At 47.3% G+C, this 27,597-nt stretch overlaps 1 protein-coding gene across 1 annotated transcript in view; it reads right to left on the reverse strand.

The window, feature by feature from the left end:
* Positions 1-24,671, reverse strand: part of sorbs1 (sorbin and SH3 domain containing 1) — a 28,065-nt gene extending 3,394 nt beyond the window's left edge. The window contains exons 1-25 of the mRNA XM_079168966.1: positions 24,623-24,671; positions 24,125-24,241; positions 23,249-23,355; positions 22,980-23,109; positions 22,742-22,771; positions 21,654-21,796; positions 21,336-21,396; positions 21,109-21,183; positions 19,471-19,506; positions 19,236-19,338; positions 17,980-18,094; positions 16,020-16,103; positions 11,991-12,040; positions 9,864-10,042; positions 6,454-7,884; positions 5,203-5,267; positions 4,840-5,010; positions 4,313-4,359; positions 3,820-3,934; positions 3,588-3,713; positions 3,299-3,493; positions 2,568-3,089; positions 1,742-1,837; positions 417-604; positions 189-295 (exon numbers count right to left, since the gene is read on the reverse strand). Of these exons, the coding sequence (XP_079025092.1) occupies positions 189-295; positions 417-604; positions 1,742-1,837; positions 2,568-3,089; positions 3,299-3,493; positions 3,588-3,713; positions 3,820-3,934; positions 4,313-4,359; positions 4,840-5,010; positions 5,203-5,267; positions 6,454-7,884; positions 9,864-10,042; positions 11,991-12,040; positions 16,020-16,103; positions 17,980-18,094; positions 19,236-19,338; positions 19,471-19,506; positions 21,109-21,183; positions 21,336-21,396; positions 21,654-21,796; positions 22,742-22,771; positions 22,980-23,109; positions 23,249-23,355; positions 24,125-24,241; positions 24,623-24,656 (4,327 nt within the window). The 5' untranslated portion in view covers positions 24,657-24,671. The remainder of the gene's footprint in view (positions 1-188; positions 296-416; positions 605-1,741; positions 1,838-2,567; positions 3,090-3,298; positions 3,494-3,587; positions 3,714-3,819; positions 3,935-4,312; positions 4,360-4,839; positions 5,011-5,202; positions 5,268-6,453; positions 7,885-9,863; positions 10,043-11,990; positions 12,041-16,019; positions 16,104-17,979; positions 18,095-19,235; positions 19,339-19,470; positions 19,507-21,108; positions 21,184-21,335; positions 21,397-21,653; positions 21,797-22,741; positions 22,772-22,979; positions 23,110-23,248; positions 23,356-24,124; positions 24,242-24,622) is intronic.
* Positions 24,672-27,597: the final 2,926 nt, after the last annotated feature.

Below are 27,597 nucleotides of genomic sequence, written 5' to 3' on the forward strand. Positions count from 1 at the left end.
CTTTAGAAACCCTATATGGAAGGATGTGAGAATGACTCTACTTCTGCCCCGAGCGTGCACATTGCACGCGTACAATCCTTTGCTGTCATTGTGCAGAAACCCTGTAAGGATTGATGTGACACAGCGAGTGTGACTGCATCCCAGAGGAATGCACCCCCCCCCCCCCCCGAGGCCCGCAAGGCACATACCGACAAACCAGCCGTCATCGCACTTCTCCATGACGCTGACGAGATCGCCCTCCTGCAGCTCCAGCTCGTCTTCGTTCTGCGGCACGTAACTGTACAGAGCCTGGAAACTGGAGGAAAGAACGAGACTGGTAAACTCGCTATGCTAAGAAGACGCAAAATCCCAAAAGCAGTGATGAAATTATGACAACAAAAAAAACATGGCGTGAAAGTGAAAGCGATCTTACTCACATGCCACAGCTGAGACGGTTCGGCTCCGGGCTGCTGCTGTGAGACTGGGGTTGCTGGGAAATGATGAGAGATTGTTTACTGGGGTGGGGGTGCAGTCTAAGGACAGAGTCATGAGGGTGGTGGGACAGGGTGCTGCAGTACCTCACCGAGGTCTCAGCTATATTCAAGATCTCATTACACACTGCCTCCTAGTAGTAGTGGTGGTAGGAGTAGTAGTAGTAGTGGGTGAAGTCGTCAGAGAGAGACAGACAGCGGCCCCACCGAAGAAGGCCGAGGTGAAGAGGTGAAGGAGTTAGAGAGGGAGGAGGGGGGAGGGGAGGGGGTGAGGGGTGTGGTCGAAGGGGGCGAGACAAGAAGGTCGGTCCAGTAAGTAGCAAGGCAGGAAAGGAAGTGATCCGTTAAAAGCCGGGAGAGAAAACGGAGGAGACGTTGGTGGAGCCCGGGAGGAGAGGCATGGAAAGGCAAGAGTGAGAGCATGTAGACAGGAAACATGAGGTATTAGTTCACTTTTTAACAGGATACCGTTCAGTGTGATCGTGCAGTGTTTAAGGGAAGCTCACTGGTACAGATGAAGTCATAGCTTGATGTTTTGGGTAAATGTACTCTTGTGTTCTCTCATTCGCTTTCTTGCTGAGCGTTAGATGAGAAGAGCGATTCCACTCCCATATCCGTCCATTCAATACAAAGCTGAAGCCAGCAGCCGGCTAGCTTAGCTTAGTTACATTTTGTTGCCCCTTGTTTTATTGTAAACCTTTTGTTAATAACTTCTCCTGCTTATCGACCTGATTCAACAACTCTTTTTAAAGTTGTCGGTGCCGAACCACCTCATCTGTCCCTTACATTACGAAACCCCTGTAGCCACTTTCAGTCATGCGGTACCTAACTCCCAAATACTTTGGTCTGTGTACGGATTAAACAAACAAGACACCAATGAACACATTATGTTAATTAGTGAGGTCTAGAGGCACTCGTAGGTGAATCATATCAGCTTCGGACAAAGCCAGGCTAGCTGTTTCCTCCTGTTTGGTGTCTTTATGCTAAGCTAAGCTAACTGGCTAACTACTTCCAGCTACATGCTGAGCAGACAAACATGAGAGCGATATTAATCTTCTTCTTCTTCTTCAGCAAGAAAGCAAATAGATATATTTTTCCCAAAATGTCATACTACTCCTTTAATTAAGGGACAGTCCTCTAATATCTCACATATTCTACATAATGGGAGTTAAAGATGATGTGAGCCAAATGGATCTGATGGGTTAATAAGTTAAACAGATGATGATGTCACTAAACAAACTACACACTGCTTTTGTACAACTCCACCTTACCGCAAAAGAGTTGACATTGTTGTTATCTTGGATGTCAAACAGCATCACAGGGCTCCTGGAGCTCCGGCCGTGATGGTCAGCCTCGTTCTTCACGAACTGCAACACAAAAATGTCAAATCAGCGAAGGACATTTCCAAAAAAAATTAAAAAAATAGGAGCTTTTCTCTAACGCTCGCACCGCACGCCCACCACCTGCTGTGAATACCGTCATACCTCAGCCACTGTCAGGTTGCATTTCCCCGTCGGTGGAAATTTCAACCTCACAGCAGCTTTTCAAACGCAAGCCAACATGTCAAACCTATAAATACGCACTAATAAATATGTCACTGTCCTAAATAAACTCCAACGGCGTCCATGTTATCACACCTCCGCATGGAACAACAACAACATGCTGAATTTTATGAAGGGGAAGAAATCTGAGCTCTCAAATCGATCCTGAAAATGCAAACACAATAGCTCCTCTTAATGCTGGGAAACCTGCGGCGCACCACATGACACTGAAAGACACTGAAAGATACCGAAAGACACTGAAAGACACAGAAAGACACTGTAAAACACTTGCGTGTTAGTAGCGCACACACACAACAACATGCAGACTTGCAGCTTTAAGCGGTGTGACCACTTTGAACCTAATCTGCCTCCACTAAACCAGCAGAGTCATCCATGTGGCCAACTTCAGGTCAAATCTACAAGTTAGTGTCCCTTCCTCCACTCACAAACGTCAGTTACTTCATCACACTTCTATCTTAGGGAATCGAACGGTGGCCAAAAGCCCGTGTTTCTGAGTGAGCCTGGGATGCAACACCGCACACCATGCGGAAGATACCTCTGCAGGGCTGTGTCGCCTGCCGCGCGGGGCTGCGTGGCCCCCGTCCCCCTCTGCGCCTTCCCCCTCTGTCGACTCCTTCTCCCCCCTCACCCAGCCATCCAGCACCGGCCCCCCACAGGGGCTCACGCTGCGGGACAGACGCGGGGAGTGAAGGGAGAGCAGGAAATCCCCACCCTGAGGCGGGGTGAACGTGAGGAAGGGGGTCGTTGAGTTGGGCCTGGGCGGGTAAGGCGGGGGGAGAGGCGAGGCGGACGGGGACGCCATGGGGGAGACGCAGTACGGGCTGCCGGTGATGTTGGGCACGGGGCTGGCGGAGTAGGGCGGGGGCAGGTACTCGCCGCAGCGGTAGGACCCGGAGGGCAGCGGCGGCAGGGGAGGGGTGGGGGCGGCGGGGGGGCTCCCTCCTCCCACGGTCAGGGAGATCCATTCAGAGGAGATGGCGTGGACCTCGGGGGAGACGGAGCGGCGGGGGGAGCGAGGGAGGGGCAGCGGGGAGGTGGTCAGACGGTTACGATACAGCTTTTAAGAGCAACGGGAAGGTGGGAGGAGAGGGAGGCGACGAGGGGATGAGAGAAGGAAAAGGAAAGGAAAGATGAGACAAGTTCACTGGGCAGGAAAAAAAAAGAATAAAATCAAAAGTGAAGTCAACGTGAACATCGATGAAAATGCATGGATTCAGAGACGCGGTAAGAAAACCTCTTCACCACGTCTAGATGCAGCCTCCCTACCTGAGGAGAAGCGTTGGTGCTGCGCTGTGGCGACTGGCTGACGGGGGGGTCGAGATACTCCAGCCCGTTTTTGATGCGGGGTCGTCTGTTCACCTCCACGTAGGTGACGGGGAAGATGCCTTGGCGGTTGGTGCCCGAGATTTTGCCCTCATACCAGTTTTCATCGACTCTACGAATAAGCGTGATCCTCTCTCCCTGCAGAGACAAAAGCATCTCCACGTGTTAAGAAAATCCTTCAAACTCGCTTCAAAGGGCTCTGAAATGAATCGACTTAACTCCCACTGCACACCTTTCTGAAGGACATTTCCACCACCGTGTCCCCGTTGAAGTTGAAGCGGGCGACGGCCTCTCCGTATTCCAGCACCTGCACCGGGGCGCTTTTCTTTGGCTGGGCTTTCTCTGTTGGGGGAAGGAGCTGAAGGAGGCAACGAGCAACAAAACGGATCGAGTTCAGTTGAATCACACTGTGCAGCAGAAACACCGTTTCAACCACTCGAGAAAGACGGAGAGAACTCACGTACCTCGACGTAACTTTGAGGGAAAATGCCGACTCTTCCGTGATGTTCCCCTTCATACCAGTTTTGATCCACCTGTCGAATAATGTAGACAATGTCTCCCTTCTGAAACGGCAACTCCCTAGAAATGTCCCAAACAGATGAGTTACTCACATGAAAAGAAAGAAAGTAACTATTTTACAGTACGAGAATGAAGGAAGAGTGATCTCATGCAGACCTGTGTTTGACACCAGGTGGGTGGGGTTTATTCACATTCAAGTAAAAGGCAACTTGTAAATCTATTATTAGGATTCTACTAGTCTAAACAGCAACTTCCTGCGATTGTATGATTTGGCATTTTGTCAGAGGTTGCTTACCCCACCTATGAGACAAAACAAATGCTGATACGGTCGGATTGTATGTAAATCTTCAAAAAAGGTGGACACAATTTACCAGCATCTTAAAACCCAACGTCCCTGCATCAACCACCTGCTAGACCCGTCACAGATACGTTACTCACTTTAGAGTTTCTGCTCTGAAGTCGAAGCGAGCCATGGCTGGAGTTCTCTGTGCGGAAACAAAAAGGAAACTCGTTTCACTCTGATTTCATGACTCAAGTGTCAACAGATCCCTCAGTGAATGAAAGTTATCCAAAGGATTAAATACCCATTATGGACTGACATCTTTTGACACTTTCTGGTTACTGTACCCTCTGGGCTTTGTCATTGTACGTGTATTAAGAAAAGATTTTCTGGAATTTGTTGTGAGCTGTAAATCTGTTGCCCTCTCAGTGCCCCGTGTGAACATGAATATTCTGGCAATGACAGGATTGAGGTGCTTGTGACTGACACACGCCTCGGTAAACACCACAGGGGTGCAACTAATACCACATTACGTGTAGATATATAGCCGGTAAACATCACTTGCTCTCCCCCTCTGAACCTTTGACCCAGAGGAGAAAGCGCTGCGTGTCCTGGCTCACACACACAAAACTGACAAAGCATCTGCCATCCGGCTTCCTGCTTACAGAAGGATAGGACGTTGTACCTCTATGCCTGATTTCCTCTTCTCCGTGTTATCTGTGATGTTGAGCAGGTCTCCGAAGCGCTCGTTGGTGATGAACTGGTGGTGCGTCGGGACGATGCCCGTGTGTCGCCTGGACGCCGTGTCGGCCTCTTCCTGTTCCCGCTTCAGCCGCCGCTGCTCCTCCAAGATTTTCTGCCAGGAAACCAGACTGAACTGTTTGTCCCCCTCCAGATACGGATCTCTCTCCCCTCTCTTATTCATGCGACACAGTGGTTATGTATAATATATGATTTCCTCATTCATAACCCAGCTCTCTGGACTAAAGCTTTTCCCTGCGGAGTGCAATTTATGAAAAGTTTGGCTTAAATCTGTAAGGAAGTTCACCTCTTTGTCCCCGTGACGCCTTCGCAGCACTTCATCCTGGCTCTCCCCGAGGACTGGGGACGAGTCTGAAACAGAAACAGCATGGAGATTACGCCGTGAAGCCTTTCTACCGTCAACCCTCAAGGCACATCCAACTGAGATAACCACACTTTTCAAATAGAAGATGATGATATTGCAGTCAACTCCTCAATTCCAAAGAATAGAATCATAGAATAAATACAACTACGCATGCTTTGGATGAACACCATAATCTCTGTAACACTAAAAACAAAAAGCACACACATACACACACACATCCAAAGAACCAAATGTATTCCTGCATGCACATAGGAATGAACACAGAATGATCCGATGTGTGTTCATGGAAAAAACAAAAACAAATGCAGGAAGGGAAATATGGAACCTACTGTATCTTGGCCAAAAGAATAAACATGACGCCATGGTTTTACTGATCGACCAATCGGCATCCACTAGTCTACAGAAGGTTCACCTTTCACTATATTAGCTTCATCATGTCTTCATGACTTAATTTGTTCCCCACCATAGATGTTTCATTCTGTTATTTACTTCCTGTCTGGCTAAAACAAACCTTTCATGGTGAGAGAATGAAAGATGGCAGATGTAAATTATTCCCCCAAAAAAAGAAAAAACCAGATACAGACATGGTGAGACATCAGTCTGAGAGAGCGTATGCAATGTTATATCGATATATATCCTGCTTAACCATTACAGAGGGATGCTGGGATTGTAGTTTTAGGGAAGGCTTTCTTTTCTTTGCTATGCAAGGACAGGATTTGACGTCTCATTGTGACCAAAGTCATGTTTCATATTAGTTATCCTACGCCAGAGCAGTGTAATAAAACACAGAATTCAGTCTGGATGGATGTAATGCTTACACAGGCTCTAGCACTCTTGCATACAACTCAAATCTGATGTCACCAGGAGAGATATACATACGTTACCAAAAGCTGCCTGAACCTCCTACAGTGTTTGCGGGATCGCACTGATTCACAGTGAAATGGGAGAGCACCAAACAGCACACTGACACAATGAGATGGAGGCTTCTCTGTCACTTTGTAAGCACACCACACAGACTAGAGATGGGAGGGCGGCGGCGTCGCTTTGTGGAGAGAAAGGGACACAAGGTGAAGAGAGAGTCGAGATAAATGGGTGACCACAGAGGAAGGGGGGGGGGGTGGGGGGGGGGGGGTGAGCGGAGGGTGACAGTGGTGAAGGTATGGAGATAGCCACCTCTGCGGTGAGCTGCCAGCCGCTGCAGTAGGTTCCCGTTGGCGTCCAAGCCCTGCCCGTTACTCAGGTGGTCAGTGTCGCTTTCCTCTCCGTTACTCAGCCTCTCCAGGACCTCCAGGGAGGACAGGCGCCGCGGGATCAGAGGCCTGGGCTCGGGAGACAGAGCGCTGGGCCTCTGGGTGCCCGCCATCACCTTGGTGGCCAGCAGGCTCCTCCGACTCTGGTGGGACTGCAGGTTCTTCCGTAGCCGAAAGGGAGCCGGGCCCATGAGGAAGAGGTTCCCGGGCAGCGCGGTCTTCCTCTCCAGAGGCGGCAGCCTCTCCTGCTGGGTGGAGGCCTGCTGCCTCTCGTGCCTGAGGATGGTGGTGAAGCGGGTGTAAGAGGCCGGGCAGGAGCCTTTGCATTTGCTGGGTTTGAGGAGGAGTTGGTGGTTCAGGTGGTGCAGGAGGTGTTGGTGGTGGAGGTGGTTGTGTTGCAGAGGCGACGCCGTCAACGGGGCAGGGGGACTTTTTGATCCGCCCACATTTCGGTGGTTCAGTTCTGGGGAACTTTTACTGAAGATCAGCTCGACCTCGGTGTTGGAGGGGGAATCAGTCCGGACGTCGTGTCCGTCCTCTTCCGCGGTCAAACCGCCTGGTGACAGGGCCTCCTCCCCACAGCTCCCGCCGTCGGCCTCCGCTGCGGAGCAGGCGTCCATCTGGGTGGCGTCAGCTACCAAAAGAGACTCCGCTGACACTGCGGACGCCATGTAGACGTGGGCGGGGCTGTGGGCGGGGCTGTGGCCGGAGTGCAGGGTGGGCAGGGAGGAGGAGCGGCTGGGCGCCGGGCCGGACCGCTGGATGATCGTTTCAAACTCGCTGACCCGCGACGACACAGCATCCCGCGGAATGTTGCCCCCGTCGTCCGCCTCCGACCTCTCGCCCCCGTCGGCCTTTGACCTCTCAAAGAGGGAGGCCAGGCTGCGGACGCTGCCGCGGGGGCTGCAGCCGGCCGAGCTGGGCCGCTGGATTTGATGCATGGTCCTGTACAGGCTGGAGAACTCGGATGCGCTCCTCCTAATTGCGGGGGAAACGTTCCCGAGGCCGTCCTCACACTCGGCGCCGCAGCTGGACTTGGAGTCTGAATGTTGCCCGCGCTGCCTTTCCTCCGCTCCAGCAAAGTCTGCGTCACACGGCCCCGTGTACAGATCCTCACAGCTGTGGGCCTTCGGGTGCCTGACAGCTTTAGTCCTGCTTTCCTGACTGTCACCACTGGGCGGCAGCAGCTTGGGCTTGAACTTAGAGGGCAGGATTTGGGGTATGCAGGCTTTGGCAGCAGACAGAGGCTTCATATTCTTACACTGGTTACCTATTGCGTTACTGGCAAGAACCGATCGACTATTTACAGAGGAGCAGGGTGAAATTATATAGCCATTCCCACCTTTATAATCCACTGGCAAGCATGCAGGACAACAGAATAAACAACATATTAGATTACAATGGTCACAGGTTCACACACACTAAAACAGAGTCAGGCACATTTCTAAAGTAAAGACCAAGTTCCATTAGAAGTGGATGAGAAGAGGAAGCAGACTTGATGCGTTGTGCATCAAGTAAAATATGACTTCTATACTAACAGCATGAAGAATAATGCTTTGTAAAAATGGATCAAGGGGATATTTACTGTCTGAAAGACTCTTTGCATTGTCAATATTATTTGTTAACAGAAACATAACAAGTGGAACATAAAGTATTAAGACAGCAATATGCCATGAGATGTTATGTGATGTTGGAGGTCGTGGAGGAATTATCAACACTGACTGCAGTATCAGTACATTTAATAACAAAAAGATCATAAAATAAAAGTATTTTCTGTTATACCTATTTTGTTTTCATACGTCTTTCTGTCACATGACCGCTGCCTGTTCCGCTTTAACCTCCTACACGCTGTATACTCTTCTCTTCTACTTTTAGCAATCAGACAGGCGGCTGCAGTGATAAATGCCCAATGGCACCCCTGTTAATACGCTGCTCCCCTACACGGTTGTAAATAATAAATAAATCCTGAGTCAACCTGCCCGGTAAAAATATGTCTGTCAGAGAGCTGTGATGAATACCCGCGTCGGTTTCCCGGCTGTAGCGGCGCTGGCGATAACGCCACAGATGGAGCCGGGAAGTGACACAACACATTCACATGCTGCGAGACACTTCAGCAGCACGAGTGACCCATCTGTCACATTCATATCTAGCAGAAAAAACACACACTGAGGAAGTAAACTAGATACTCTAGCGAGAGAGAGAGAGAGAAAGAGAGAGAGAGAGAGAAGAGTCCCGGTCGCTGAAAAGCCCCCCGAGGAGGCTCAGCTCTTCCAAAGACAAAGATTTAAACAGATATTTTTTGTCTTTCATGAGCACAAGACAGAGACTCATGATGAAGTGTTTGGTTTCTGGCACTTTGTGCTTTATCTCTTCGGACAGGAGGCTAATGAAGGAGCGTGCTAGTCAGTTGACTGGAGAGCCAAATGCATTTACTGCAGGGGCTCCGCAGTTAAACTTTTTGGGATTTATTTTAGTTCCAAGCGTCAACACATTAGTCATTATTGTGGAAATGTAGAAAACTTTTGAGTGGAAACTTTCTATTCCTATGTCTATCTGTGGAATAGTCTTTCCAGATGTAATGCACAGTAACGACATGTATTGAGTCACACTGTCCTGCCCTTTATCTTGCTTACATCTCTTCACCTCCCCCCCCCCCCCCCGTGTTTCCTCCCCCCCCCTCGGCCATGTGCGCAGGCATTCCAGCCCTCGGACCTCACACTGACAGCTGACTTCCTCATGCCTACCCACCCTCTGTGTCCCTCCTGTTGATCTCACCCCTGTCTGTTTATCTCCGCTCCTCATCCATCCGCTCTCTGGCGCTGGAACGCTCTGGAGTCTTGCCCTAAGCCTGCCTAGCGACTGGCAGCCCACAACTGGAGCAAGAGGTGGGGAGAGGTGGGGTGAGGAGAGGTGGGGTGGGGGGGGTGTTAAACTCTCCAAGGTTAGCTTCCATCGACTTAGCGAGACAACCTCACTCCCTCCATGAGTTTTCCAAAGCAGATGGCCAAGACACGTTTGATGAAAACATCCATGGCATCAATAATAAATCAAAAGTTTGGCGGGGGGAATGAGAAGCCGCGAGGTGATTGGCCGATGCTGTGAGGTCTGGGCGAAAGCAAACGGTTTTGGATTTCCAACAGAAAGGTAACTGGGAACACATGTATCCCCGTCTGACACTTTGAGCGGTCTAACATCGCGGCTGTAACTCATTGGTTCTGACCCAGCAGGAAAGGCCTTAAATGGACCCGCTGTGCTGTCTGGCCGCACATCCACACCCATAAACATCCACACACACCTGCCGCTTTTACTGGCCTAACGCGGCTGCTATCCTACCTTTAGATGAGGAGGCGCTGGCTTGCCGCTTGTTTAGGGCCCGCAGACCTTGTAAGGGAATGTCGCCGCCCTCCAGGACGCTCTTGTAAACATGGCGGTCGCATTCTGGAGCCCCGGGCTCACCCGTGGATGATCCCCCGTCCTTCTCCACCTCGCTGTGTCCAGACTTGCTCGAGGAGCTAGACAGCGACAAGAGGAACGCAGACAGCTAATCAAACACAGCCTGATTCGTGATAACCAGAGGCGCGCCAATTGGGTAATGAGCTGTCATATGGTTCTCATTTAGTGCATCTTGAGGTAATTCCTGTCTTTCGCACACTGGTGGGAGACAAGAAAAATAATCAGAGACAGAGGAAAAAAAAAACAAACTTGGGAAAGAAAGTGAAGAAATTTGGAGGGCGACGTTGAGTTGGAGGCATTCGCTACCGCACATATCTTGGCATTCCAGAGAGGCCGAGGACACGTTTCTATAAATATTCTCTGAACATTCCCACATGGTGCATCGGCCGCTGCCGCGCACCTGTACCGCTGTCAGGTTTTACTCACGTGTTACTCACGCTGCGGCTCTATCTGTGACACGTTAATGAAGCCGAGAGAGAAAACTTGACAAACCCTTTCTCACTAGTGTTCGGAAAAAGAGGAATTACTATTTTCCATAATGTGTTTTATATCTGCGGTGTTGCCAAGTCAGAGTTTTACAAGCCTACACCAACGTAAGGCTACATTGCGCTCCTTGTTCCCTCACCTCAACACAAGCGGCTCTTTCATAGCTGTGTGCACTGCTGACTGCAGAGAGCCATTAAAAATCAGGTTGGTTCTGGGGGTTACTTACAAGAATTCACATAAATGCTACACAGGAAGTCTGCCGGACAGGAGCCGTGTGAGATTTAAGTCCATCTCCTGTTATGGTTCTGGTTAAGTCAACAGTCAGTAATCAGCCTGCGAGAGAACCGCTGACTGAACCTACTGCAGGTTCCTGTGATGTTCATCTAGTGCCCTGGAACGACGAGGAGCTCATCTACTGAGTCTGTACTACTGCATCGCCGTGGCATCTCCTATGGTGAGGCCATTCAAACAATTTGGGACTATTTAAATCAATCCTCCAAATACTTTAACTGGTAAGAGGTATCATGCATGCAAACACAGTGCGTGTGTGTGTGTGTCTAACAGAGTCCTGAAAACACACATTTACTAAGAGATTCATTCATTTAATGCGGCCACAAGGCGCATATGGTTTTGCATTTTACAATCAAATGATGTATTTAGAAGAAGTTTTCTTCAGAATGTCTCTGATTTCAAATAAAAACAACATCCTGCCCTAAACATGTGTGCCTCTGAAGGAAGTCACTTTATGACCTGAGGTTTCCTTTGAAAAGTTTTGGGTGAGTGAACTTCCACCTCCCCTTCCCCGGGAGCCTCTTCCTTTCGATACTAACGACCCGCTGGATTAAAAAGTTGGATTGGGAATCTGTCTTCACGTACTTGGCCACGGTGACATAATGATTGTAGCAGATGGAAAGTTCTCAGCAGAAACGGAGGGAGGAAGTTTATTTTCCCCCCGGACTGTAGCGCGAGACAGTCACCGTGGCTCAGTCCCGAATTCCTTACATTTTATTACGCAAACGAAAATAGAAGATGTCAATCTCATCGGACAAAAACAAAAAAGATCAAGGGCTCGGGCAGGCTTTGTTTTAGTAACGGCCAGCATCCTCTTTCACAATGCGAGTTGCCGCTCTGAGTTCTGTGCACACGCCCATTCAGGAGAAGATAACGGTTTTTAAGTTATGCAGCAGCTGGGTGAGTTCCCTCTCTCCCAGTGACATCCAGGTTGCTGTCTTTAAATATATCCCCCACATAGCAGCCATGACTCCCACCCTCCCAACAAACACCGTGAAACACGGACAGAGGACACACTGTTCTGGGAGCCTTTTTTTGCCTCATTAACAGGATCTCCTCAGGAAGCAGGAGTTCCCCCCGCTGAGGGTGGGCCAGCTCTACAGGGTTGGAGAAAATCTCTCACTGACATTTATCCCCAAAACGTGCCTTAAATAATCATCGGCACGCTGGAAGGGAGGAAAGCAAGATAGAAAGCTCAAGTATTGGAATGGGAAGGAGGCATGGACTTACTACTGCTGCAGGTCGGAGGCTGTTTCCAGGGGGCTGAAAGAGGGGGCACTCTGCAACAAACCAAACAAAGAAGTCATTGATAGATCCACAGGAAGGTTCTCCTCCAGCTAGAACAGAGGCAGGGGCATTAGCTATGGTCAGATTCTCTCTTCTTCTCCTCGCTGGCGTTCACTCTGCTGCTCTGTTTTTTTTTTTTGTTGTCTCGAGCAGCCGGGGTTCTTAGCTTCTCCGGACTGGGCTCGGCATGGAGGAGTAAGCGTGTGTTTTGGCCTGCATGCAAGTTGGAGAAAACAAGCGGCAGTGAGAAGAGGGGATGGGGAGGGGAGGGGGGAAAATGGGCGGGTGGGCGTGCATCGGTCAGGGGGGCACCCATGCGGGGAGGGGGCTGTCACGGGCTCAGCCAATGGGCTGCTGTCTCCCAGCGAAGCCGTTTCTTTTGTCTGGTATTGAGTCACTCTCATTACCACTGGACCAGACCGGGGGACAATTAACCAGCTGGTGGTGGAAGCAGGCCGGATTACACACATATACACACGCACACTCGACACTCTCTCTCACACACTTAAAGAGCCAAAAAGAGACACAAATGCTTACTGACGAAGTAAAGAATACAGTCAAACATATTCATTGTAGAAACAGATCCTTATAACACAGTTATAAACACAAAGAGCACAAATAAATAAAGTGAGAGAAACCAGTGAGTGAATACGGTTTAAAGGACTACAAGAGTAAAAGTAGAGGGTATTTAGAGGCAGATATTAGCTCCAAAACACAGGGGCGGTCATTCAGTGTGGTGGCACCCACGAGCATTTTGAATGGTTTAGAGCCAACTAATTTTAGCCCACTGTTTCTGTTGCTCCCCTCTTTTCAGACGTCACAGCAGGTAAAAATAACGGATGTGACACGGGGCACTATGAATAAGAGCGCAAGTGTTGTTTGCAAATACGATTGCACAATCCCCATCCCCAGCCAGCCCGGCCCTGCCGCTAATACCACGTCCACTTCCCCACGGCGCGGCCAAGTGTCCGCTTCCACGCGCCGATGACCAGACAAGGAGCATTCTCCGCGGCGACATTTGCCACAACATGCCTTTCCACTTAGTTGCCAGGGCAGGATGATCATTTATAACCTTTCAGAATAAATGCCTGTCTTTGTAAGAACAGAACATCAGGCTGGCAGGTCTGTAGTCCGGTCTATTTATAAAGCCAAATGTTCCATGTCGACCCGGGGGAACACGCCAGTGTCATTGAATAATCTGCAGCGCTTCCTCGCTCCGCCACATTTTGTACCCCACCCCCCCCCCCCCCCCCCCCTCAAAACTGATAACAGGGGGAGAAGATAGTGTCCTCTTGCACCCCCTGGGTAATTGGGCTAATACACACACGGCATCAGTGGAAAGTAAACAGGAAACAAGCATGGAAAGCTTATCTGGAGTAAAGGAATGGCATCTTAATCTGGTTATTTACAAGATGCCTGATTAGTGTCACTTCATGTGAACCTTTCTTTCTCATAAAAGGTAAAACTGTTCAGCTTGAAACTAATCCCACTCTGATATCACTTATCATATTACTGCGAAGGGACGTTTTTCATCCAGCTAATGAAATAAAAGGGGCAAATAGAAGGTAGAGGAAGAGAGCGTATAAAAAAACAAGATGCTAAAACTGGCCCCGACTTATCAGATGAAGACGCACACGGAGGATGAAAGCAGCGAGAGCGTGACATGTCCGGAGCTGTACATGGACATGAATGAAAGCCTCGGTGAGTCAGTGGAGCTCCGATGACTCTGTTTCTGCAGAATTCCTCTGCGCATGTTTCCTAACAGGTGTCCCCGGCCACTCAGGGCCACTTTCATATTCAAAATAGCGATCATGAGTAGGTCATGGTAACATGAATCTCATTCTTTCCAGCACCTTATTTGTGTTGATGTGTACTCATGAAAACAAACAGCTCCCCCAGTGTGAAGGGCCTGTTATAGCCACGAGCGCCCCTCGCCTCATCTCCGCTAAACGCTTAAAGGTAAAGGCCAAGTGTGTAACAGAGGTTAAATATAAAAGCACAATGAGCTGGCGGGCTTACAGAGTCGCCTCCTTTAGAATATGTCAGGTGGCGGTGTAGGGGGGGGGGGGTATGTAACTCAGCGCTGAGACAGTGTGGCAGCAGCCCCCTCGTCAGCACATGCTCCACAGATGGAGTCACTGTGTCGGTCGTAGGCGGCCAGAAGGCTCTTTCCCTGACCGGAGCTAAGTGTGCGTCGATATGAGCCTGTGCTTGACCGTAACTGTCACCGTTTTTCTTCTTCATGTTCGTCAAGAGAACCATTACTGTGATTCTACACCGGCGTCACTCTTACCCAGTGGCTATTAAGTGACGAGGAGTGACGATTGGACAGGACGGGATAAAGAGGAGGAGGAAATAGTGCCGTCTGGTCGGATTATCTAATGTGTTACTTACACTAAGCCTGCTCTTTAGAGGTATTTAGCTGACAACTGGCTAATTAGCGGCGTGAAACCACAAGAAGACTGTTACAAAGATGTAGATCAGAGCAACTTTTAATACTGTCGAGTAATACCACTTAATTAGTAGAAGTGGTTCACCGCAGCACTTTGAAGGTCATCAATAAGACCAAACTGGACCAGAGCTCTTCATTTTAACCCCGGAGCACTGTGGTTTCTGCAGACTTCCACCCATATCTCTCCCCCGGTAATACCGAGTGAGTGCTGATATGTCAATCAAACTCCAATGAGCCAGAGTGTCTGGCTGGGCCTTAAGGTCAAATGCTACGCATACCAGGAGCAGCTTTAGAAGTGACTTTGACATTATACAGGAGCCGGTCATCAGGCCCAGATCATCTGGCAAACATCCAGGCTGCCATGAGACCTCCACCGCTAAACCTCCTCCACATATACACTAACCTGGAGCTGGAGACCCCGCGTCTGGCCCGATGCTAGGACATGACCTCATGTGGGAGCTCGCGGTGCCACCTCGTATGATCCAGGGTGTGGCGCTTGTGGCTCTGACTGACAGGGAGCGAGGGGAACCAACATCTGTTTGTAGGCGGACGGTGCCACGCTTGTCTGGTGCCAACTGAGGCTCCGAGGCGCGGACTTGTCATGGCACCGTATGCTGCTTCAACACGCCTGAGTCCATTTGGGTATTCTGGTAAATACACCAGACAGCAGACGGGGCAGCAATTCTTATTATCCCGGAGCCGAATGCTCGAGAGGACCGCAGACTCTCCACGTGAAGAGTGACTTCTGGATGAATCATCCAGGCCAGGCCTCGCCCACTTGGTGAGGTGGACATAAAAGGTGAACCAAACGCCGGGCGATGAGTTAACAACATGGAAGAACAAGAGATCGCAAGACCCCGTGTAAAGAAAAAAGGATGGTGATGACTCAAAACTACCCTGTGATGATTTAATAGATACTTTATCACGGGCACCTGCGCTACTACTGGAGTATAACAAACCCTAAACAATATCAAATACCAACTATCTGAATTGCCACAGCAGTTTTCTGATTGTGCTCACTCAGCATCACAGATGCAAACAAATAGCTGAGAGACACGTTTGAAGGGGGCAAAAATAGATCTCAGTTGACTATTTTAGACACGAAGGGGGAGAAAATCCTTCTAAATTGTATGAGGTGATGACGAGGGATGACAGTAGCTATGTCAAAAGCTTTGAAAAAAAGTTTAGCTGCAGATGGGATCGCTGATATACATCCAAAAACAGTTCAAGTTAACAAAAGAGTTTATGATTAAAAACAGGGTTGGATAAACGTCGGTTGATGGGACACGTGGTAGTAAATTTAGTTGAAGAGGAAACAGTTTCCCCTTACACATGCCGTCACATAACCTTTTATGTGCACGATCAATAATCCCATTATTCAGTAGAATATCGGAAGTGGAAGCAGAAACTGGAGTATTCCTTATAGACATATAAACACAGCTTGTTTAGGCATTATTTGAAACATGGATGTTATTACATGCAATGAAATACTGTCACTTTAAAAGACAGCGACCACTTACCGCTTTGTCAAACTCCATCTCTGAAAAGAATTTATACCAAGGCTCACTCTCTAAACCTACATCTTCTGGGTTTACATCCTGAGTCTAGGGGCATGGCAACAAGAGGAGGAGGAGAAAGACAAAGAGAAGACAGTTCAGACAGCACAGAATACACACACCACGGTAATGAGCCCAACACCATCAATTATCAGCAGCACTGCAGCTGTTCTCATTGAAAGGAGAGGTTCACACTGATTCAAGTCTATCTTAAAGGAAACGTCGGATACTTTGAGACTTTACTCGAGAAGATTGACACCGCTGTCAAGTCTGTGGGATGAATATGAAGCTACAGCCAGCAGCCAATTAGCTTAGCTTAGCACGAAGACTGGAAACCGTCCGCGGCTCCAACAGTAACACGATGATTGAGCTTAAGAGGCGCTGATACCAGGCTAGCTGTTTCCTGCCTTTATGCTAAGCTAAGCTAAGCTAAGCTAAGTAGCTGCTGGCTCTAGCTGTATGTTTACTGGTGGCATCAGTCTACTCATCTAACTCTCCACAAGAAAGCCAATAAGCATCTATTACCCAAAATATCGAATGTTTCCTTTAACACAATACTCGTACACACATTAACAAAGTTACGGGTCGCTGTACTTGTTTCTCCTAAACATATATATTACTATGCCTCAGCAAGGAAACACTGTTCGATCACATACAAAGAGGGAATTTTGATCTAAAAAAGGCTTTAACTTTTGTTAGATAGTCATTGGATTTGACGGCTGAAGCCTCAGTTGAACTTTTGAATGCCATGTGGCATCCCTTCCATTGCTATTGGCTCTGGCAGGTTGGACTGGAGGATTGCTTTCAGCAACCAAAAACTGTTTCAATGTACATATGGGCATTTAGGTATTGCCTTAAAAAAGACTTGAAAAAACACGAACCAAGTCTTCGACCTAAAAACTGCTGTTATTCAAAGTAGACTATTCATTGTTTTCATTTTATTCTATTGAACCAGACGACACATACCGACGACGACTAACAAAACATGCAATTTTTGGAGATGTAACATAACAATCTTTAAAATATGTATTTTCTATAAGGGCTAAAGTTACACATCTTTCAGCACCAGAGAGTAAAAACAACAGACCTGACGTAGGAAGTGACCCGCTAAGGTAACAGGAACACTGACCCGTAATAACTGAGCTTGTGATTGAAGTCCGTTATTTCACCGAGTTCCCAGGATGAACTCCCTCTAATGAGGGTATTTGTTTGTTTGCCACTGGGCTCGGGGCCAGATCTTGGTTAGCGACATCTACTAGCTTGATGTAACCGAAGGCATCAGACAAACAGTAATTACATAAATCTACTTCATCACAACACTGATCACCTCCATGTCCTCTATTATAAAACGGAAAAGCTAAATGCAATATGTATGCGTTCTCCTTTGGTAAATGTTACACTGTAGATCTCGGGAGCAGCTGCCAATTATCTATCATATGGCACAAAGCTCATCATCAACAGACAGCCCTCAAGGACACTGAATGATGCCGCTCCGTTTGAGATTGAGCACAAACTGCTAAGGCTGGAGACGGAAGCGGGGGTAGAGGGCATTACACACACTCAGGATCCATGTTTTGTGTCTGCGCTGGCATCCTCTCACGCCGATTCGACCCAATAACCTTAAGTTGAAGACAGGGAGACAATGGCTCTCCTTGTAAGCGATACTCCCCCGCTGCCCGGCAGGATCATCTGTCACCGCAACAGGACACCCTTTAGGAATGTGGCGCACATGGCGATTCGGGCTACACATACGCCGCCGTCCGAGCTGTTAGTGAGGCTGCCACCCGGGGAGCTTAGATACAGAGGTGGTGGGTGGGGGTGTGCGTGGTGGCTGGAGAGACATGCACACAGAAAGAAGGAGAGAGAGAGAGAGAGAGAGAGAGAGAGAGAGAGAGAGAGGCAGACGGGCAGGCGGCTAGCATACCGTTCTCTCCAGCTTCAGCACCGACGATTTGCCCGGCTCGTACTCGAAGATGCTCTTGGGCTCGGCGCGGTACTTCCTGGTGTCTACCTTTTTATCCGGGGGCTCCCACTCGTTCCTGTGGAGAGGGCGGGTGTCAGGGAGGGGGTGGGGTGCGGGGATGGAAGAGAGCCAATCCTTATCAAGTAGTCTCCATGGCAACCAGCAGAGGCTAAGATGTTTTTTTTTGTTGTGTTTTTTTCCCCGAATATGACGTCCGCCCTCATTACCCCTCTCTCTCTCTCTCTCTCTCTCTCTCTCTCTCTCTCTCTCTCTCTCTCTCTCTCTCTCTCTCTCTCTCTCTCTCTCTCTCTCTCTCTCCTCCCTCTCTTCCTCTAATGATGATATGGCAGAAAATCTAATTCACAGTTCAGCCAAATCGGTAACTCGATAAGGCAAACAAGATTGGACCCAGTGACACAAAACAGAGCGCAGTATTTCCCGGGAGAATTTCTTACTGTAATAGAAAGCCAACGCCAAAATAACTACTCATGAAAGGACCAAAATAAGACTCTTAAATGAGAATTACCCAACCCTACACCTATTCTCTCTACTGTTTTTCTGAATCAAATTATTTCTGAGCATCAACAACATCAAGCAGCTTTTTTTTTCTTTACCTAGACATGTTTTGCGTTGCCCCCTTTCATACATAAGCCCCGAGGAAAGAGGAAGGTCAGTCCTCAACATGTCATCTGCAGCTCTAGTGGGCAACAGTTTATCCTCCATCACCTGTCCTCTTTCAGCACTCTATCACTCATTTCTCTGAGAGCAGGTCGTCTTTGTGTCACTGCTGACATGTGTGTGTGTGTGTGTGTGTGTGTGTGTGTGTACTGTGGGACACGGTAGTGGAAGCCACTGGGGACAAAATAACAACAGACTTGCAAAGTCAGAAAGAAGACCTTGCTCTGCTGTGCCGTGTTTAGTCACGCTTACTAGCTCTGTACGTAAATAAAGACCAATACGACGACACTGGAAGTGACTTTAACGTCACACTGTGAGAACACATGTGAGCTACCACTATGAGCCTGTTCCATGCTTTTATATCACAACAAATAGGATTCCTCCACTTATGTTGAGTTATATCACTTTTCCTACTTTGTATTCCGGGTTGTAAACGTCTCCTTTCTTCGCTAACAAACACGAGCAGCACTGTGCTTTTGCACTTCATATCGAAGCGAACGCCATATGGAGGAGGGTGGGAGCAGATGGAGGACGCTGACCTTTTGGCGGAGGGTCTGAGGGAAGAGGAGCGCGTTGGCACCGGCATCGAGCGGCCTCTCGAATCCACCTCGGCATCACTTTTGGAGCGCGGGACCGCTCTCACTGAAAAACAGGCACATCAACAGCGTGAGGCTGCGCTGCATGAATGCATCAACTGAAGTGTAAATCACGTGCGCTGCATGCTCTATACATAAATACTTGTATATTGGTGTTGTGCATCAAACCCAAACTCACCATCTTCCAAGTAACCAAAGGGAGTGGGACAATCATCTGAAAGAGGCGCACACAACAACCAAAAGTCATTTATTACAACTTTTATCCATCTATGCTCTGGTGCTTGAAAAGTAATGAGTATAACCCAAAACTAAATTATTCATAAGGCACTAAAAACACACACAGAAACACACACCTCACACCTTCCATTAGGACTACAGGTTCACCAAACACAATCAAAGAGTGTCAAATCAAAGCACTTTACAGGAAGCATTAGGAGCTAAAAAGGGGATGCAGACATCGATGCGCTTCGAGGCTCTGAATAAATAACGCGTTGTAAAGCAAAAAATAAAAGTCGTGACTGCCACAATCCGAATTATCTCTGTATAAGTGATATATTTTGTGTAAGACAACGTTTACAGAATCACATCAGTCACAACCACCAAAGGAGGAAATGCCACTGAAGAAAAAGCATTCAGGCTCTTCTGTCCTCGTACAAATCTTGTCTCCTCCACTATGGCTGACCGACCCAAAACTAAAACCAGGAGCGTGAATGGAACATGAACCCTCTGCTAAACATTGATTGGTGGAGCTCGTTAGGAGCGGTGCACGGTCTGAAGGTTTTATACTGCCTGAGGGACTGTGCACAGGGCAGCACAGCCCACAGCCTCAGTGCAGGACTGCAGCGGCATCTAGCGGCAAAACCAGTACACTACATGATGAGCATGTTTAGGAATCAAAAATAAAACAGCTTGAAGCTTTGAATGTTAACAGCAAAAAGAGAAAGGCATGAGTAATTGTTACAACTTGTTAAGAGAAAGTAGGGCGGCACTACGAGGCTTCGTGCATCATCCTTGTCAACATGTCAATGTATCGTGTACGATGTTAAAGTCCTAACCCAACATTAATTAGACGGTACAGCGTTTTCATAAACTTTACCATTAGCAGCCGAGCAAAACATTAAAGGGCAATTTAGAATTGCGCTTCCATAAAATTAGGGGACTTGCAATAAAAAACAATTGTCAAAATTGATGGCGCAGAGGCTGAGATATCCTGACTATTTGTTCCTACTGGCTACTACTATTTCCCATAATGCAACTCTGTTAAAATGTCATGCCCCCAGTTTGTGATGTAGAGTTACTTTAACTGTGTGTGTACCACTCTTCTCACAGCAGCCATTTTGACTTGTCATAGCAGGAGCAGCACTAATAACTTTAACGATGGCTGCGTTCTATTCAAGTATCCCAGGAAGTCGTGACAGTGTGACAGTGGGCCAGCATGCATAATACCAGGACCCTGAAGCAGGGAAATGGAATCAAGCCATCATTTATTTTATTGTGTACTGTGCTTTTCCTACTGGGACATGTCAAAATATCTTCCTGCTGATCTTGAAAACGGAGTTCGATCAGGAAATCTGCACGAAACCTGCAGCGTATCTAAAACTCATGGAGGTAGCGGCTCAATGGTATGAGAACAGACGTCGGGAAATATTAGATAAAAGCCTTTCAAATACTCTGGGCGTCTTCACGTTGTGCGGCGTTGTACTAGCCACAGGGGGCCGGTAGGACGGGTGAAACGCAGCCAAAGTATTTGAAAGGGAAAAGGTTTGGCTGCAGATCAGTAAAAGCCAACGAGAGCGGAGTCACTGCCATCCGATACCTTTTGATTTCATCTGACTGTCATAGTTGTCGGGGAAAATGTAGGTGGGGCGGTAAGGGTTTTCCTCAATAGCCTCTGAGCACAGCGATGGAGAGACAGAGCACAGAGTGACATGACATACAAACACACAGAGAAAACACACACAGGGCGTGGCCACCAACAGAGGAACACCACGGGCGAAACTGACCACACAACTAAAACGTAAGACGTGAGGATTCTCCTCTTACCTGGTATTCTGTGTATCTGTTTGAACATTGTCTTGTACCAGTCTTTGGACTTTTCAGTGTTCTGAAATGTAGATACATGACGGACAAATACATCAACATTGTGACTTTCCAGCGGAAAGATGTTTCCTCATTGTAAATTCTATTGTTTTCCAGCACAATGAGTTACGCTGAATGCTATGTTACAACAAAGTATAGCGATGTGCTCTCTATAAATACAAACTATTGTACTGTAGCATCAGAGACCCATGAACAAAAGGCCCATTACACATCCGCAGGGAGTAGATATGTCTTCATTTGATGGGAGGTTTAGTTGCTCACCCGTACGGGGACAATGGGCTTGTTGAGAGGACCGAGGACCGGGGAGTGCAGAGACAGCCTCAGCCTCTTCCAGTCCATATCAGGGACCGGACTGACCGAGTCCCTCCCAGGATCAGGGCCTTTGTCTCTTTCTGGGGTCGGGTCTGTTATTAATTTAAAAAAAACACACACATAGAAAACACTGTGAGCCAGACAAAACTCACAGTTCAAAGCACATTTATAATGACACATAGCGCGACAATAAATGTAAGCATTGCATTGAATAATAGAGATAATGTGTGATCAGTGACAGCAAAGTGTTGGCTTAGTATGCGTTTCAACCTACGTAGAGAGTCTATGGGCACCACGTGTCATATGCCTCCTGCTGCGCACACAATATATTCTGTGCTTCTTATCAGATTTTGCATTTTATACCTATAATTTACAAACTGTTTCATTTTACCTCACATAATGCGTTTTTTTACCACCAAATAAAGCAGAGTGTGCGAATATCAACACAAAATGATTGTTGCAACACTGACAAATGTCTCTAAAATTGCATTTCGGGTGCAAAATAAGTGCACAAATGCTTCCCAAGTGTCATCAAAGTGCATTTCCCCCCCAACACGTTACAACACGCGACACATATTTTGTAATTTTCCGCTCTTGTTTGCTCACTCCATGGCAGTAGAGGCATTCAATGATACAAACTGCTGAGTCCGAGGTAAACTCTGCAGCACATGTGCAGCATGTGTCAGGTGTCACGACAGTGGAAGAAAGTGTAGAATCGGCAAAAACAGAATACGAATAGCAGAAGAATATAAAGCAAAGATCTCGTAGCCGTGATGTTTCTGTGTGGTCTGGTACATTCTCCTTCAACTAATAAACATTTCCAATGTTTTCAACACATCGATGAATTAAACATGACTCATTAATGGCGAATGCATTCGTCCGGCTGTGTCGAGGCAGTAGGAGGGTGACAGATGCTTCAGTCGATGGAAAAATAAAATAAATTGCTCTGTAATAAAAATCTGGGCCGGCTGCCAGCCTCAGAAATGACAAATACGTCACAAATATCCACTCGACATCACCACGACCCCAGGGCGTACCTTGGAAACGAGAGAGATGCTTTTGCTGCTCTGTTGTGAGAGAAAGACAAGACAAGGACGGCACAGTGAAATGTGACTCAGCAGAAGTGAGAAAGCAAAAGGTTACTCGTGTCACAGAGCAGGACGACGCTAATGGAGGCTAGCCTTTATGTAAGATGCCGCACAGACATGTAAAAGCATGTTTGCAGCTCTGCGCAAACTCTGCGTGATACCTGTCCTCTCCGACTGCCGGGCTCACCTCTGTTGTGTTGCAGCAGCACGATGGTGGGGTTAACTGTGCTGGTGCACGGGTAAACAGAGCTGGAGGTCGACGTGATGTCGGTGGAGGATGGAGCCTGATTCTCTTTCAGGCTCTCCGCTGAATTGGCCTGAAAGTAACAGAAAATAAACATATATATATATATATATATATATATATAAAAAAGATATAACAGGGAATTCCACTGAAATCTCATAATTGTGACGCCACAAACGTGGAGGAGTTAAAGGAGGAGGAGGTAAACGTACCTGGCACTGCGTGTTGTTTACAGGAGGTAAATCAGCTGTGATGCTGCTGCCTCCCTCGGCCAATCCCGCTTTAGAGCAGTCTCCATTAATCTGGCTTGTCCAGCCACCTGAAAAGAGTCCAGAGCTCTCTCAGTTTGGCAGCCAGCGCAGCGAGAACAAAAACACTAAAGGATGACACTAAAAAGTACCGTATTTCAGTGAACTTGAACCACAACAGCTCGTTCCTGAGCAAATAAATGTCCGTTTCGTTACGCAGGGCGTGAATGCTTTCCTTGGAGGTTTTCAGGGATGTTAATATGTCCAGAAAAAAAAGAAAAAAAAAAGAGCTTCTCCCACAATCTCTGAACTTTGTCATCAGAACAAAGCGGCCTTTCATCGAGCTGCAAAGGCTGTTTGTTCCAGTGGCCTTTATGTTCAGACTCTACAACAATTAAAGCATCTCCCCCCAAAAGCCTTGGCCGGCCTCCAGTCCGGCTCCACTGAGCTCTACGCAACAAACAAGCCCACAGTCCAGGCGCCTGCTCCCAAGTGCAGTGGGCAGGCCGAAACAATAAAGCTCTTTGAGCGCTCACATGAAAATATGAGCAATCGGAACTTTTATATCGCAACTCGGAGAGTTCTCTTCAAAAACATGACACGTTATATAATCCTGACATGAAAACAGATGTGTGAAAGGCAATGGGTCGATTTCTTACGACTAAAGGAACATGATGAAGTGCTCTTTTTAATTACCTCAACGTTCACATTGTCTGTCCACATTCTACAGTGACGTGTGCTGTTTTCGCACGGCCATGCAAACTATTACTGGCCTCTAGATATTTTGTCATCGTGCAGAGAGGTTGTTGTGAAGCAGCTGTGCCACTCGCTCTGACTTACTTGGCGTTGTGATGACATTTGGCTCCGTGCTGATGCGGCCCTCCTCGTCTATGTGGATGAGGGTGGCCCTCAGAGTCACCACTCCTTTCCCCTTGCACACTCTGCTGGGGTCCAAATCTGAAAAAAAAACAACAACATTCAAAATAAGAGCGTCATCTTCCACAGCTCCTCATCGTTCAAGGCACAACGGTCCTGTAGTCGGTACCGTCAAGAGTGCACTCCCGCTTCAGGGCCGCTGGGAATCAGAGTTATTGCTACCTCGTGCCCCACATGACCGAAATAGAACTGCAACACCAAAACCAGGCCATCAAATTAATATCCTACTGTCCCAGTAAAAGCTAATTGCCACGGTGGCGCCGTCAGGGCAGGAAGTAGAGCAGCGGGAGCGCGTGCCGCCTTAACACAGGTTGTTAAAGTGACTTTAAAGACTTTGTGAGTACGAGGTGTCCCACAGTTGTAGGCACTGAGAGGTCGCTGAGGCGGAGGGATATACGTCACCTGCGGCAGGAATCAGGTCAGGAGAGCCCTTCATGGTTGTCAGAGGCGTGATCCGGACAGCGCAGAGCGTTCGAGGACCTGACGGGACTCCAATACACACACAAAGACGAGGACACTTCAGTTCTGTGTGGCTGATGACAGTTAATCACAAAGCTAATGCAAAACTACCCGGTTTAGAGGACAAAGTGTGAAAGGATGTCGACACATTCTGTACCAATAAAAAGCTTTAAGTGCTTGTGTGTATGATTTGAATGTCTTTGTGCTTAACCTGCATCCAGTTCAGGAGCACAGAAGTTGGTCGACAAAAGCTTCTCTAGTACAGCCTCAAATAAGTGACAGGATCTAGTCTAGTCTGTCAGTATTACGGCCAATGTGACAAAATGTTAATCTGACATTGACAGAATTAAGTAGAATTTGGAAGCAAATATTACGATATTACCAGACCGGCAGCTCTGTGTCGCTCTGCACTGTAGCGGAGGTGTTGAAGTTCACATTTGGGTGGATAATAAGTCACACTGTGGTGAGATTTAGGCCTGATCAGAAGTGTTTTCTGTTTGTTTTCGGTTTTCGACCGACGATGAAGAGCTTCGCTAAACTTGATCTCATTTAGAGAATCCCAAACGGGGTTCTGTGTCTGTCAGACAGTCTGAAGGGAATACTACCAAAACAGCTATGAGTATGCACAGCAGACTTTAAGGGCAGGTACATTTTCTTTTTTTATAATATTATGACTTTATTATCATTAAATTAAGACTTAATTCTCCTAATATTACAAGATTAAAGTAGTAACTTGTTCCTCAAAATGTTACAACTTGACAGAGAACACAGATGTGTAGGATATACAGTATAAAATAAAGTTTTAAACATGAACTATTAAATTCCATGGGTTTATAAAGTAATTAAAAATAATGAATGTATCGTGGACGTAAAAAGGTGCCAAAGGCACATTTATAGTGATTACTTCCCCAAACAGAAGACACAAAAGAGGAGCGGGGAGTAAATTATGCCTACATGAGTGTTGACTCAGCAGAGAATGAAAGAATGAAAGTTGATCTACTTGAGAAGAAATATTTAAAAAGCAACACAGAATGTAATTATCACCTGGCTTCTAAATGTTGTGTTTCCCTTCTCATAAATAAAGACATTTGCTCCATAAATTGGTGCATAAAGATTCACCAGAAGTGTTTGTCACAGATGTGTTCAGCAAAAGCTACGTCCTCGATCCGAGCACTAAACCAAAAGCATGACGACTCACTGGGACTTTGAGGGTCAGACGACTCACTGGTACTTGTGCTCGGTCCCACGCTGCCCCCTTGTGGAGAGCCCTGGAGGAGACACACAGGGAGGCAAATATTCAACACAGGAAGTGATATGAGGGAAGAGAACAGCACATGAATAAGTGTGACACGTGATTAAACATCAGCTCGAGAATATACATAAAGAGACTGATCGGTACAGCGAGCACGAGTCACAGTCAAATCAATGCTAATGTTTGTACAGTGCGGTTAAGAAAGTTAGCCTGAGTGACACATGTTGTGTATGTAGCTTAACAGTGTCAGCACCTGTAGATATCAGTACATCTAATATTAGTTTTGGATCAGGAGGAAGTTTGATAACCAGACCAGAGCCGTTCTGCTGCAGTGTTAGTGTACTTTATGTACTTTTTATTAAGCCAAAGAAGATTAGACATAACGTACATATGCTCATTTCCCTTTATATGGAAGAATTATAAAACGATATTAATGTACATTCACAGATATAATACAGCATCAAAAATAAGCAAAAATAAAAACGGAAAAACATTCAAAATAAAAGAAATAATCAAATTGAATTAAATTTCACAAGGAAAATGTTTTAAAAGGAGCCCTGAAATAGATCTAGATCTCAGAATAGGAGCATCGGGCGTGTTGTATTGTGGGAGATGTGAGTACTGGAGCATCGTTACACATGTCTGAAGCTCCTGCTGTAGAAATAGAGTCACTGCCACCAGTGGCTGTAATTGGGGAACGTATACAGCTAATGAAATTGTGGGAGGACTGTGGTTGGGTTACACACTGAAATGAGATCCAATGCAGCCAGACAGGAAGGCGGTGAACCTTCAGTCGTCTGTTTACATCCAATCCGTGACACACAGGACTTCACACTTTATTAGTAATCACTGACTCATTCACAGCTTTGACTGCACCATTAATAAACCCGTCTTCCTTAAAAACATAACAAAGAAATGACTTCTGGTGTTACAAATGGAAAGATCTGATATATAGAACGATGTTCACGGTTACCCATGCGCTATTCAACAGTCTGTGTTTGTATCTGTGTTTATGAAGCCACGAAACAATCTAATCTACGATGTCAACATGTGGAATGAGTGAGGGAATGGTATTTCCCGTGTATAATGATTCTATTTCAACCATTTAAATTCAATGGGGACCATTGCCTTCAGATTGATTCGGGAGGAAGTCTGGCCCGTTTTAGGACCAACGCCATGAATTCAAACTTGCATCGGCGTTCCCCTTTAAGGACGCGGAGGGAGGGTGTGAGAGACAACAAACATAATGTTAATCTGAGCTGCATCGGTGGAACACCAAGGCCACCAGAAGAGTGGCCGTGAAACACGTCCCACTGCTCCGCTGGGCCTCCTATTGTGCTCCGCCAGCACCGCTGATTTAGGGAGACGTCCCCATTTAAGAGGCTGATTGAGTCAAGACACAAACACACACACACATACACACACACAAAGGCACTCAAACGGTCACTCAAGCATTTACACACACACACGCGCACACTCACGGTGTTTTTGTTTTGCAGGCTTTGGATGATGATGATGGAAAAAGCAGTAAATCCATCGAGGATTTCTTCTACAACGTCGATTCTGAGGTGCTTTTAAAGTCGTATCTCTGCTTTGTTCCACTCTTGAGTTAGCGTGGGACTGAGTGTGCACGGTGTTTACACATGGCGGTAAATAAGCCAACCTG

Source organism: Pholis gunnellus (assembly GCF_910591455.1).
Source record: "Pholis gunnellus genome assembly, chromosome: 11".
Taxonomy (NCBI): domain Eukaryota; kingdom Metazoa; phylum Chordata; class Actinopteri; order Perciformes; family Pholidae; genus Pholis; species Pholis gunnellus.